At 45.6% G+C, this 14977-nt stretch overlaps 1 protein-coding gene across 5 annotated transcripts in view; it reads right to left on the bottom strand.

Moving 5' to 3' along the window:
• The window catches only part of SEPTIN11 (septin 11), a 103247-nt gene extending 89293 nt beyond the window's left edge, over positions 1-13954 (bottom strand). For 4 of the 5 annotated variants that reach the window (XM_007519826.3, XM_060187910.1, XM_060187909.1 and 1 more), the window contains exon 1: positions 13780-13954. In XM_007519826.3, the coding sequence (XP_007519888.2) occupies positions 13780-13806 (27 nt within the window). In that variant the 5' untranslated portion in view covers positions 13807-13954. The remainder of the gene's footprint in view (positions 1-13779) is intronic. The other variant, XM_007519824.3, reaches the window with a different exon arrangement.
• Between the last annotated feature and the right edge of the window lie 1023 nt (positions 13955-14977).

Raw genomic sequence — 14977 nt, 5'->3', positions numbered from 1 at the left:
AATAAATTTACTTCTCAATTGCTCCAGTCACATTTCCAGTGTTCAATACCCATATATGGCTAGTAGCTGCCATACTGAGCAATGCAAAACCAAAACAAAACACATTGCATCACTACAGAAATTTCTACTGTTCTGCAGCCTGGGGTAGCCCTTAGATTTGCTAAGAATGTAACCAACAGTTTAGGACACTTAACCTAAAGATGATCACTGTGTGTTGGGCAAGTGTGAGTTCTGATACATCCAATAGAAGTCAAGAATAACAGCTAATCAAACTCCTTCACAACATTGCTGTGAAGATCAACTAACTACCTACTGAAATCTCATTACAGGAAAAATGAGTGAAATTGCACAACTTGAATTAGGACATCACTGGAATGTGTGCTGTGAGTTCAGTGGCCAAGCAAGGTGTGAATTAGCAATAATATTCTGAATGTATGCTTAAGAGGGAAAACCCTGACAAATGACTGCTTTTAATTTGAAAAAATGGGGGCAGAGGGAAAAAAAAATCACATACTTCAACTTCCAGTTTCCTAAGATTTTTCCCTCCATGTCCTTTATTTTGGAGTAGAAATTTAAAAGACAACTTTCTACTTGCTTTTTGAACACTTTATTTTCTCATGGTTGGGATTAAAGATTAAACTAAACTGCTGGTGGGAGATTATGCAAGGATAGCTAGAATGAGTCATCTGGACCAAAAAGTCAAAACACTTGGATGGATATAAAAATACAGGAAGACTGGCTCTGAAGACTTTAGTCCAAGCTTTCAGCTATATATAATGAGATAGACAGACGGAGAACATCTTTGTGCACATGACCCATGTTTTGTGTGTTTCTGCATGTGTATCTCTCAAAAAAGAATTTTAAAGATGGGGCCAAGCAGTGGCCACCCTGGTTAAGTGCTTACATTAAAGTGTGCGAGGACCTAGATTCAAGCCCCTGGTCCCCACCTGTAGGGGAAAAGCTTCATGAGAGGTGAAACAGAGCTGCCGATATCTCTCTCTCTCTCTCTCTCTCTCCCCTCTCAATTTCTGTCTCTATCCAGTAATAAATAAAAATGTTTTTAAAAAGATAATTTTAAAAAAGAATTTTAAAGATTACATAACTAACCTCACCTTTCCAAAATAAGACTTTGTTTCCAAAAATGTATTTCCCTTTATTCTTGTACAACCTAAGAAAAAAATGAAGACACATAAGAACAGATGACCTCTTATATCAGGGTGTAAAGGAAGTTTAAAAATGCCAAGTGTGCTTTTTTTTGGATAGGATAGGGACCATGAGGTCTCCAGGTGGGGAAGGGGCTTAAACCCAGGTCTTTGTAGATGGTAATGTGTGAACTCAACTGGGGATGCTACTGCCCAGCACCTGCTAACTTTCTTAAACCCATCCATATACTCTATATACAGAATGATATTCAACCAGGACATGTGTTAGACTATCAGGAGAAAAATGTCATCCTATCTAGTACAAATTATTTTATTCAGAGCTATTAGGTACAGGGGTTGAACAATTTGTAATTTATCTTTTGTTCTGGTGAATCAATATTTTTATTACTGTATTTATCTGAAAAATCTTCACAGGAAACTATAATTTGATTTATTAGCTCTGAGAGGTCCATTCCTGAGCCCTAAGGAAGCTTGATTTCTTCTGAGCAAGAGGTATTTTGAGACAGAACTTCATTCCTGGGCTTCTTATTGACTCGATTTTCTGTATGGCGGCAGGATCATTCTTATATATCTCCACTATGTCTGTAGCTACACTGCTCTCTTATGTATTGAGAGCACTGCTTCTTATAAGCACCTTCACCTTTTTACACTAGTATATAAGCTGAACCATTCTGACCCATGGAAATTCTGCTTGGAAGTTCTTGCTTTCTGAGTCATAACCAGAGGACCACTTGGGACTATGAAGGCTAGGCAAACCTGTACCCACAGCTCCCCTCAGAACCCAACTTTCTTTCTAATAGTAGTTCTGGTAAGTCCTACATCCAAATAGCAGATGAAGGCACCAGGTTGATCGCCAATGCTTTCCCTATTGTACTCATATCCAATCCAGTATGTGTGTTGGGGTGGGGGGTAGAGGGATAGCTTAGCCAGTAGAGCACACTTCACCATGCTCAAGGACCTAGGTTCAAGATCCCGGCCACCACAAGAGAACACCTACATGGAGGAAGCATCACAAACAGTAGAGCAATACTGTGTTGTCTCCTCTTGAAGGCTCTCTCTCACTGTTACTCACTCTCTAAATGACACAAAGAGACTCCATCGGGAGCAATGAAACCATACAAACACAAATCCCCATTGATGTCAAAAAAATAATTAAATAAATAAAATCCAGTTTAGACTCAGGTTCTCATGGAAGTAAACCAGTGTGGGGACAGCAGGTAATAGCAACATGATTAGTCACTCTAATAGCTAAAATTGTATCTTAATTACATGAATTTTCTGCCTTAAGTCCATAAAATACCTTAAGAGTTTAGTCTCTGAATGGGGCAAACTTGATTACCAGCAACTGAAAAGCTTCTTTTGAGGGCTCAGGGTTAAAACTATGCTGCAGCTGCAGACATCCCACACTCCCCAGGGGAGATGAGGCTGAGGTTAACTCCAGTTTGAAAGAGGCTTTGAAAACAAAGAGGTATGCATACAATAGCCATTCTATCAGGTGAAGGCAGTCTTATATTTCCCACCCACACCAAAAGTCAAGCAAGTCTTCATAGTGAAGCAGAGGTAGCAGATTTGGGGATAACAGGAGAATAAATCAATTCGGTTTGTAGCATTTCAGAGGATATCTGCCACCTTATCAAAACACATCCCTGAAGCAGGTGCATAAAATCAGGATGATTTAACCAGCTCCCTATGTGTGCACCACACACACACATACTCCCACAGATTTATTTACTTTTATGAGAGAGAGAGAGAGAGAGAATCAATGTCCCTACATGTGTGGTGCTAGGGTTGAGCCCAGGGCCACTGAGCATATACCTGGGCCACTTGGCCAATTACCATAAAAATTCTAAGGTGGATACTTTATTTGGGCCCTTAAAAAAAAAAAAATCACTGAATACTAGTAAATTAGTTGTTTCAAGAATTACTTCACTTGTCCAATATGTAGACAATATAAGCTCCACATTTTCCAATTGTTTGAAGTTTTAAGTGTTGCCCAAGTTCACAGCTCATGTATAAAAACATTTCCCCTAATGCTCTGTATCTAGCTCCTAGACTACAAGTGTAATTGACTTGAAATGGCTAAGTTACAGCACTACAGACTCAGAAATAAGTAGTTCCACTAACTGTTTCATTTCAAGGCACTAGAAATGAAAATCATGAAAATATTGTGATACAGCAAGTATTTTTCCCCCCTGAGTTTAGTTTTTATAATAGTTTGAAGTCTTTCATTAAATATCTAAAACATTGAAGTTTCAAGAATGGGGTCCAGAGTTTGACCCCAGTATCATGGTATGTGTCCAGAATGATGGTGTGTGGCTCTCTCTCTCATTAATAATTTATCTTAAAAAAAAATCAGTCTAGAATGGTAAAGCCCCAGCAACAACCAAATATATAAATGCTAAAATATACAAAATAACACAGATAATGGGACAGTGAGAGGGTGCTCCAGACAGAACACGATATGGCTAGCATGGAAGTGCTATAGACAATTCCTACTACAAGAGACAGAAAAGTCTGACGACATGATAGCAAATGGAGTTGGTGTTTTGAGCTGTGCCTCAATGGTGCCCACTTCAGGTGTGCAGAAGGGGCAAATGCCCACTGCCTGGTGTGATGGATGGAGTGTGAGCCAGGTTGGCAGTTCTAGTTTGATTACAGTACTTGATATGAAATTATTGCTATTTCATTTTTCATTTCCCTCATTTTGGGGATGCAAATCTCACGCACCATTGCAAGCATTATGTATGTATAAACTCATTTAATCCCATAAGCCTCTGTGGCAGAGACTGTTATCATTTGATGGATAAGGAATGTTAACATTCTTAACACAGGTTAAGAAGTAGCATGCCTAAGGTCACAGAGGTGGTGAGATGGCAGAGCTGATACCCACAGCCCCAGCATTCTGGCTCCAGTGCCCACATTCCTGACCTGAATACCATACACTACTGCCTCTCTGAGAAACAAAGCAGGGAGAGCGGCGAGTCTTCTGATGTCTCTGCATTTAGGGACAGACGGGCTGGGAAAAAGCTGGTTTGGAAGTTTCCCAAGGGAAATAATTCTGTCAAGCAGCTGGAAGTCCTAATGGCCTGGAAACCATTTCCCAGAGTACTTGCTACACCGCCCGCCCCCCCCCCCCCCCACCCAGCTGAGGCCAGCAGAGAATAGCACAGAATGTCTTCCGAAGGGTCACCACCCTTCACTTACTTGGTGAGAAGGCTACTAGAAGTTTATCATCAGTCAACAACAGAAATAATCATACTCTCTGCCTTCAATTCCTTCTGGTTGCTCAGCACAGCACACATACTCATTCTATCATGGCTATGTGGAGTAAGTCAGGCCAAGGAGTGAGAAAAATTTTAAGGCAGGGAGACAATTCTGAAAAATAGCAAAGTTCCTCTGACCGGGGAATTATGAGGGACTCTGCTTGCTGTTAACGCCCTGCCCCTCCAGCTTGGCCAAGTGCTGGGCAGAACCCCAGCCACAGGAAATGTGTCCATCTCATCCTGCTGACTTGGGACCATCTACTTTGGTCAATGGCATTCAGGAGGAAGTGACCCATATGAGACCTGGGACAGTCAGCACAGGGTTCAGTATGGCTTTTTCCTTTGCCACCAGCCTGGCAATGTCCAGAAGAGGATATGTCCTCAGCCTGTGTCCTAGGGTTAACAGAGCACAAGTCGATCTCAGAGGATGGAGCAGACAAGGTCACTGAGGAAGGGAGAAAGAAACCTCTGACTTGCAAGTCAGTGCCACTATGTCCAATTTGTTACTGTGGCTTAATTAAGCTGTCTGTAAGTATGATCCGTAAGTATGTCTAAGAGCCACTGGCTCTAAAGCCTTGCTCTCCCACTCACTGGCTGGAGCATATTAAATAAGTGCTAATTTCTTTGTGCCTCAGTTTCCTTATTTCTATTGCTTCTGGGGAATTTGGAAACAATAAAACTATCTTGACAACTTCAAAAAAAAAATTAAATTCAAGTTGCTGACCAGCTTCCTTTCCACTGAGATTTCTAGTCAAGCCTTTGCTGTCCAACAGCAGGTCTGAGTAAATTCAAACAGCACCCTCAGCTAAGACCCACAAAACCCACACTGGCATGAAAACAGTACACAAAGGGATGAAATTAATGAAAAAGGTATTAAGTGTTAAAAGAACCTGATTGTAACAGACTTTGTTCCTACTTTCTGAGGAAGTAGTGGGGGTTGGATTTTTCCTCTCTGGACAACACTGCCTGCCTCCTGCAGTCCTGGGCATGGAAAGTCCTACTTGCATCCCACCTGCACACCCATCCCCCAGGTCCCCACTGTAACCTCCCTGCTTCAGTCTCTGAGAAAATTGAGGTTTCTAGTTCTACATGTTGAGGTAGGACTCAATCCTGATGACCAGAGAGACACAGGCCTATACTGGAGATGTTCCTCCTCTTTTTCCTCCTCCTCATGCCCTTTTCTCAGTCTTCAATTCCTGGATTCATTAATAATTCAATTTGGTCATGAAAGGAATTAATACCTCCCATGCATCTCCACTGAGTCCTGAAAGACTGGTACTCCATATTTTTCAATGTTTTCCATCAGCCAAGTGGCCAGGTGGTGGAGCATCTGGTAAAACACATATAACAATGCACTAGGACCCTGGTTCTAAGCCCCTGGAACCCACTTGCAGAGGGGGAAGCTTCACAAGCAGTGAAGCAGGGCTGAAAGTGTCTTTCCCCTTCTCCATCACCCCTGTCTCTGTATCTAAAAATAAATAAAGTAAAACTAACTAACAAAAAAAAAAAAAAAAAACCTCATCAAGGAAGCTAAGGGGGGTCGGGCAGTAGCATAGGGGTTAAGCACACATGGTGCGCCATGTGCAAGGACTGGCATAAGGATCCCAGTTGGAGGCCCGGCTCCCCACCTGCTGGGAGGTTGCTTCACAAGCAGCGAAGCAGGTCTGCAGGTGTCAATCTTTCTCTGCCCCTCTCTGTCTTCTTGTTCTCTCTCAATTTCTGTCCTATCCATTAACAACAACAGCAGTAACAATAATAATAACAACAAGGGCAGCAAAAGGGAAAAAAGTAGCCTCCAGGAGCAGTGGATTCGTAGTGCAGGCACCAAGCCCCAACAATAGCCCTGGAGGGGAAGAAAAAAAAAAGCAGGAAGCTAAGGTATCCTAGTTGGGGGTCAGGCACAAGACACAAAACCTGTACAGACCTCCACAGTGAATAAATACATGCACAACCTTGCCTGGTCACTTCTCATCTCTTCACCTCCTGTCTGCCTGCTCTCTACCCCACCTGGCTGCAGATGTCCCAACTACTCTGGCCTTCCCTTAAGACACTCTGACTCATTCCCAGAACCTATACATGCTTTTCCCTTGACTTGAACACTCTTCCACCTCACTTCCCTCAATAAGCCCTACTGCTCAGTCATGCTTTAGAGAAATTTGGTAAGAGCAGGAGGTTGGGATCTTAACGTTATATCCTCAGCACCTGCACATCAAAAACAAAAAGGAGATAACTGATAAAGCTGATAGGGGAAGCCAAGAATTCTTGGTGCATGAGTGGTTTGCAGCTTTTTTTTTTTTTTTTTTTTCAATTTCTAACCTATATTATTATTGGGATCCTTTTTTGTTTTGTTTTTAATAAAGAACCTGTATTCTTTTTTCTTCCCTTTTTTTGTAACTTTATTTTAGAGATAGATATACAGAGAGAACAGAGCACTGCTCAGCTCTGGCTTACGGTGATACTGGGGATTGAGCTTGGGACTTCAGAGCCTCAGGCTCAATGAAGTCTTTGGCATAACTACTATGCTATTCCCCCCAGCACTGGGGTTCTTTTTCTATAAGAAAATAATTAGAAAGGGAAAAAAAGCATAGATATAGATACAATGGAATGTTGTTCAATCACCAAAAAACAAGCAGGTACATTTTATGTTATATAAATTTTTAGCACAATTTATAATATATCCAAAAGAGAGAGCAGAGAACAAAGCCCCCACTTGCTAGACACTAAGACTAGCTGGGAGCAGGAAGTCACCCACCTCATCCAGCCCGTCCATAAAATGTAAATGATACATAAATGTATCATCATTTCTATATGGCTATGTTATACTGGGAATAAAAACTTCAGTTAAGTTTAACACTTCTGTTTCTATTTTAACTTTGACCTATAGTTTCTCCATTCTCACTGATGATTTTGAGGTTCACTTCTTAAAAGACTCTAAAGCACATCTGGGAGACAGCATATAGCTAAAACTCAGCTTCCTACATTCAGGGATAGTCCCTCACACCACAGACTATACAACGTTGGCTTGAATGCCTCGGCTCTGCTCAGACCAGGAACAGGCACAGAATGATGCAAATCTGATTTTCATCACCCAGCAAACTCCTTTCAGAAGCCTGTCTGCATTACCATAGACCAAGTATCGTTTTAATGTTCTACACAGCCTGCAATGATGGCCTGCCAGCAGGTCTGAGTGGGTCAGAAGAGGTATTATCTAGCTGGGAGTTTTCTGTCAATCTGGCTTAAAAAGAAAAGAAAAAGAAAACAAAGGGGTATCAATTATAGTAAAATGGGTCTCCTTAGGGGAAGAAAAAAGAAGCTTTAGAATGGCTGAGTCTTTGTTTAAATGATAGCTAGCTTCACTGACCACAGCTGAGACAGTTCCCCACCCCCAAACCCAAGCTAAATTTAAGGATTATAAAAAACAGACACAGAAAACTGTGATTGTAGTCTGCTCCTGTGGCATCATCGGTGGGTCTGAGAGTCATCAATCAGGTCATCCCAATCACGAGTTCCTTTGTCTGACCACAGACACAGGGCAGCCCCTCTCAAAGCACTAAGCATCCATTTCCTCTACTATATGAGCCTTCACATAAACAGGGCCCATTCAAGGCACAAGATCTGGTTTCTAAGTAGTAGTTTGTACCAGGTAAAAGCTGATAAAATACAATGTACAATTATTTGAGATAAAGGAATAATTTGAGTTTAGTTCTTTAGTCAGTTCCTTGGCTCTTCTTCATTGTAATGTAGATGTCTTTTTCTAGACATCTTAAAAAGATTTAAAAAAATTAATCTGCCATTTTTAAAAAGTTTTTTGTATTATCTTTATTTATTTATTTTTTAATAAAGACAGTCAGAAATTGAGAGAGAAAGGGTGATATAGTGACAGAGAGGCAGAGAGACACCTGCAACACTGCTTTAACACTTTCAAAGCTTTTCCCCTACATGCAGGGACCAGGGTCTCAAACCCAGGTCCTTGCACATTGTAACATGTGCGCTCAACCAGGTGTGCCACCAACCAGTTCCTAATATACCACTTTTAAAAGCTTTAAAAATTACCACACCTCGAGCATCATTTGCATTCCTTAACAAATGACTGCAGCACCACATCCTCAAGCCGGAGAAATGGCAATTTTAAAACAAGTGAAAATAACACTTGCCAGTCCCCTCCCTCTTCCTGCTACAAACTGACTACTGTATCTTCAGCAACTGCCTATAGTGATGCTCAGATAAGATCCTTTACCTACATTGCAACTGTTGTTGGAGCAAACATACATAATTTCCTTTCCCCCTAAATGGCTTCTATATTCCATTGAAGCTAGTCACTTTAACACACATGGACATTAAATCATTCAAAACATAAACTCTCGGAAGTAGGAAGGGGACTCTTGTGCTCTGCTGTGTCCCAGCACTTAGAACAGTACAGAAGCTTCATTTTCCATTTCTTTGGCCTTAATAGATAAAAGCACAATTAAGCAAGTTTCTTGAAGGGTGTCAGACAATCTTCACTATTGAAAAAGTGTGGGAGTCAGGTGGTAGCGCAGTGGGTTAACCGCACGTGGCACGAAGCGCAAGGACCGTTCTTAGGATCCAGGTTCGAGCCCTGGCTCCCCATCTGCAGGGGAGTCGCTTCATAGGCGGTGAAGCACGTCTGCAGGTGTCTTATCTTTCCCCCTCTCTGTCTCCCCTCCTCTCTTAATTTCTCTCTGTCCCATCCAACAATAATAATAACCACAACGATTTAAAAAAAGGGGGGTAACAAAGGAGAAAAAATGGTCTCCAGGAGCAGTGGATTCAGAGCCCCAGCAATAACCCTGGAGGAAAAAAAAAAAAAGAAAAAGTGCAAACCTATGCCTTCTGTTAAAGATAAAGAAGCACTGCTACACTGGGGAGGAGGCTGAACTTAGTGACCTCTGAAATCCCTTTAATCTGGTAGACCTGGTGACTTTTAAGATTGTGGATCAGCTACAGAGAGCCGGATTCCCAGGTAGCATCAATTACTATGCTGCATGTAAAATAAAGATCATAGCTTTCTTGGGACTTTAATACAAAACAAACAAACAAAAAAGTCATCCAAAATGTGAAGACTTGCTAAGGAAAACAACAGATGAGTTTTAGAATCTTCTAAGAAGTGCACCTCAAAATCATCAGTGAGAATGGTAGGGAGTCAAAGTTAAAAAGGAAATAAATAAAACATCACACTTAACTGAAATTTTATTCTCAACAACAAAGCCACATAGGAAACTTCTGAGCTTAGCTTTGAGGCTACCTAAATAAGAAAAATCCTACCTTTTACATGTAAAAATGTTTAACTAGGGGCCAGGTGGTGGCACACCCAGCTAAGCACACATGTACAAGGACCCACAAGGACTCAGGTTTGAGACTCCCCCAACTACCCACCTGCAGGGGGAAGCTTCACAAGCTGCAAAGCAAGTCATGTCTGCAGATGTCTTTTTCTCTCCATCTATCTCCCCTTCCCTTCTCAATTTCTCTGTCCTATCCAATGGAAAAAATGGCCACCAGGAGCAGTGGACTCAGTGCAGGCACTGAGCCCAGTAATAACCCTGGAGTCAAAAAAAGAAAGAGAGAAAGAATTTTTGGCCAGTAAAATGTTATACTTGGAATATTACGCTACAATGTTCAATTTTTTAAAGTGTAAAACTAAAGTGATTCTGAATTTTCTTTAATCATATTCAATATCAGGTCTGCCTAACAGATGTGGAATTAATCCCACAGAATCCCTGTATAAATCCTTTCTCATACAAATAGTAGAACATTGAACAAAAATTCTTTACTGTAGATGAGAAGAACAATTTTCAGGAAAAAGAGAAGTTCATTATTTTCTTGAGCAATTTACAAAAAACAAATTATCTTTAAGAGAAAAACTTGGGAGACTCCATTCACACACATCCATTTTGGAGTGATTCTTTTCCTTCATCACACATTTCCTTTTTGTTCAAATCATAGGTTGCAGGAGAGAAAATTCTTTTCTTTTTTCCCTCCAGGGTTATTGCTAGGCTCGGTGCCTGCACCATGAATCCACCGCTCCTGGAGGCCATTTTTCCCCCTTTTTGTTGCCCTTGTTGTTGTAGCCTCGTTGTGGTTATTATTATTGCCATTGTTGATGTTGTTCATTGTTGGATAGGACAGAGAGAAATGGAGAGAGGAGGGGAAGACAGAGAGGAGGAGAGAAAGACAGACACCTACAGACCTGCTTCACGGCATGCAAAGCGACTCCCCTGCAGGTGGGGAGCCGGGGGCTCGAACCGGGATCCTTCTGCCGGTCCCTGCGCTTTGCGCCACATGCGCTTAACCCACTGCGCCACCGCCTGACCCCCAGGAGAGAAAATTCTTAAGTGAAAAAGTTGGACTTCATGTCCAAGTTAGCTCACTTGGATAGTGCTGCTTTACCATACAAGAGGTCCAGGTTCAAGTCCAGCCCCCATAGATCATGCTGTGGTGTCTCAACTGTTGAAAGAAAGTGGAAGAGTGGGGGAAGGGGGATTGCCTCTGGAATCTGCTTGCACTGTTTTATATATATATATATATATATATTTTAAATTTTATTTATTTATTTATTTATTCCTTTTGTTGCCCTTGTTTTTTTTGTTGTTGTAGTTATTATTGATGTCATTGTTGTTGGATAGGACAGAGAGAAATGGACAGAGAGAGAGGGGGAGAGAAAGACAGACACCTGCAGACCTGCTTCACCGCCTGTGAAGTGACTCCCCTGCAGGTGGGGAGCCAGGGGCTCGAACCGGGATCCTTCCGCTGGTGCTTAGCGCCACCTGCGCTTAACCCGCTGCACTACCGCCCGACTCCCTTTTTTTTTTTTAATTTTATTTATTTATCAGTGAGAGGGATAGGAAGAGAGAGAAAGAACCAGACATCACTCTGGTACACATGCTGCCGGGGATCAAACTCAGGACCTCATGCTTGAGAGTCCAATGTTTTATCCACTGGGCCACCTCCCGACCACACTGGGGTTGTTTTGAAGACACACCTGCGGATAGCATACTTGGGACAGCAACCAAATGGACAAAGTCAAACATCTCAGTAATTGCTTTAAATTGTATGAAAAGTGGTTGTCATGGGGGGGGGGGGGTAGATAGCATAATGGTTATGCAAAGAGACTCTCGTGCCTGAGGCTCCAAAGTTCCAGCTTCAATCCCCCACACCACCATAAATCAGAGCTGAGCAATGCTCTGGTTAAAAAGAAAAAAAAAAAAGTTTGTTTTTTTTTTAAATAATGAATCTTTATTGGAGTCAATGCCTTGCCACAACTCGGTCCAAAAAAAAGCAAATATTCTGTTTTTAAACTGTAAGTAACTTAATCTTAATTTCAGTGACAACAGGGAATGTGCAGACAAAGCAACTAACCTCTTCTGTACACATAACGCTTTTCAAAATTCCTGCTATTTTCATGAGAGAGGGTTTATACAAGGATTCTGTGGGATTAAGTACACATCTGGTTGGCAGACCCGGTGTTGGATCTGATTATGGCCACATAATTAAATTTAAGTCCACATGCTGTTCCTATTTAAATGGCATATATGAACTAATTTATTGAAAATGTGCAACAAATTATTTCTTTCACCCTGCCCCAGACCAAGAATGCAAGGGTAATAGACGTTACAGAAAAGGATATCACCCCCTCAGCACCCCCCCCCCATTATTTGAACTCGCAAATACTCTCCAGTAGTTCGCCAATGAATGAAAAGCAGATAAAAGTTATTTTAGTTATCGGAATCTCTGCCTTTTGAATAAGAACGGGGGAGGGGTGCTGGGCAGGGGTAATTTAAGCAGATAAATTTGCCCCCTTTGGACCTCAATTTCCTCATCAGTAAAAGGATCGGTCGAGACTTTTATGCAAATATCCTCTGTACCGACAATCTTTGACCACTAATTATGAAGTGTACAATTTGTGTGCCAGCGGTGACCTGCATTCTTCAGAGTCTGTCCTTAATATTGGTGTTTTAAACGCCTGAAGGAGCCACAGCCACAGTTTCATATGACCACTGCACATTTTCTGAATGTGGGTGAACGCCTCTGGAAACGCCGCGCCGCTGCTGAACCATTAAGCCAAATGAGAGCACCAGGAAGGCATCCTAGAACGTCTCGAGGCGGGGCCCATAAAAAAAGGTGGGGGGGGGGTGCAGGGGATGAAAGGCGGGTAGCCTGGGGGGGTGGGAAGCTAGCCGTGAGAGTCTGAGCGCTCTCACAGTCTCAAATTTCTGGGGGCTCGGAGCTCTGGATGACTTTGTATCTAAAAATCTCGCCAGCCACCACCTGAAGCTACATGGTTGTGGGAAGGGGAAGAAGGGGGAGAAAGAGCAGGCAGTGGCAGGGCAGGAAGAACTTTGATCTGGGAGCCCCCAAAACCGGTGGGGTGAAAGCAGGACTTTAAACCCTGACCAAAAAATTTATTTAAAAAAATGGAAACGGAAGAAGAAAGAAGATTCCGCCTTTCTCACTCCCCCATCCCCGTTCCTTTCAATAAAAAGGTGGGGAGCCCACCGCCAGTGGATGCGGAGCGCGCACCGCGACCGCGCCCTCTAAGTCCGCTGCACTCCCGCCGGATCTGTGGGCAGTTCTGGGCTGGAACATCCCCCTTCTTTCCTTCCTTCCATCCTTCTGTCCGTCCTTCCCTCCTTGCCCGCGGCAGTGAAGCACTCGATTCTCCACGCACCGCGCTCCTGCCTCCCCCCACATCTGAGCCTCCCCGCCCGCCGCCCCCGGCCTTCCAGCCGCCGAGCATTTCCAGACTTCCACCCACCCGACAAGGCAGTCTTTTGAAAACTTTGTGTATGTGCGGCTAGGGCTTTTGTCCACATCCTGGGCAGGGCCCCGGCCGAGTGGGTGGGTGTCTGGGGTGCTCGGGGCTTCACAATGCGCAGGGGAAGCCACCAAGGAAAACCCACCCTTTTATATCTAAACCCACATCTACAGCCGAATGAACACAGGGAGCCTGGGCTAGTATCCCCACGGCCTGCGCGTCGGAGATCAGGGGAGCCGGGAGGAAGCCCCCGCAGCCCGCGCCTTTCTCCGCGGCCACAAGGGGAGCAGGGTGCACCGAGAGGGAGGCAGCCGAGCACCGCCACGGCTCCAGGAAGCCTCTGAAAATAGGAAGAGTCCTTCTCTGCCCACACCCCCGACACAGGGGTGCGACGAGGCCACACACTGTTGCATCAAGGAGGAGCTGAACCCCTGAGCTCCTGGCCTTCCGAGCGCGCAGAACCGTGCACACACCCGCGGCCACCGCAGCCGTCCCGAACCCCCGCCCCGGCTCCTGCCTCACCCGCCCGCAGGCAGGGACCACCCAGCAGACGGGGCGCAGCAAGCGAAGTCCCAGCACTCACAGACTGTCTCCCCACGGCTACGGCCATCGTGGCTGCGCCCGGCGTCCCCCGCCAACACTCGCTGCTGCTCCGGCTCGGGCTCCGGCTTCGGCTCCCGCTCGCCTCCCCCGCGCGTCCCTCGCGGCTGCGCCCAGCTCGCGCTCGCAGCCAGCGGCATCTGCGCCCCACGCGGCCGCCCCGCCCGCTTTATCACAGCAACATGGCCACCAGCCTGGAAGGGACCATTTGCTTCCCCGGGAAGGGGGGGTGAGCTTCGCGCCCGGGCTGAGACGGTGGGAGGAGCGTGACGAGCGGCCCCGACTCGGGTCCACCGGCCTCGGCCCCGTGGCTTTTGCTCCGCCAGTGTTACCGCCCGCATCTCACTGCTACCCCCGAGGCGCCCCGCGCTTGTGCGCACGCCGCACCCCCCCAGCCCCGCCACGTGCTGGAGTCCGAGTGAAAACCTGGGCGCGGAGGTCCCAGCCCGGGTCCCGCCACGCGCTCTCCTCCGGCAGGGCGAGCCTGCAGGTCCGCAGCTCCAGGCGGGAAGCGACCCCCGGTACGCACTGCCTGTCCGCAGGCGCTGGCGTGGATGGGCCAGCCCCCCCACCCCCGGGAGACTTGCACGGCCGGGACGAGGCTGGATCAGCTCCGTGGAAAGAAGGCCTGCCTCTCCACATTCCTCCCTTTTGGGGGAGACTGACAGGCAGGAGGCCGGGGTCGTTGCTGCTGCGGATGATCAGCCACTGCCCAACGGAGAGGAAGGAAAGGTTCCCCTGCTGGAGAATCCCATCAGCTCTGGGCTGCCGAGTTTCCCCCACCCCCACCCCACCTCGGACATGAGGAGCTATCCGCACACACTAGGGGTCACTGAGCTCTAATTGACCGCGGGGGACCGCCAGACGACCCGGACGCGGGCACGCGGGATGGCGGCTGTGGGACGCTGTAGCTGAACCCAGCTAGGGGGGACCTAGGGCGCGCTGGGCCGCGGGGAGGGCCCCGCGCCGGGGGCTCCTACGACCCCTGAAGGAGCGCCGAGGGGCGCTGCAAGACCCCAGGAAACCGAGGAGAGCGGCAGGGGGGCAGGGGAGGAACAGACTGCTCCAAAGAGCTGTGAACAGCCCTGGGGACTGCGCCCTCGGGGATCACCCGGCTTTATTGAATTAGACAAAACGGCTCTTTAAACTGGGGCGCCTCGGAGTCTCACCCGAGACTTCAA

This window comes from Erinaceus europaeus, chromosome 3 (assembly GCF_950295315.1).
Source record: "Erinaceus europaeus chromosome 3, mEriEur2.1, whole genome shotgun sequence".
Classification (NCBI taxonomy): domain Eukaryota; kingdom Metazoa; phylum Chordata; class Mammalia; order Eulipotyphla; family Erinaceidae; genus Erinaceus; species Erinaceus europaeus.
Note: the sequence above shows the minus strand (reverse complement) of the source record. Positions and strands in the feature narration are given on the sequence as shown.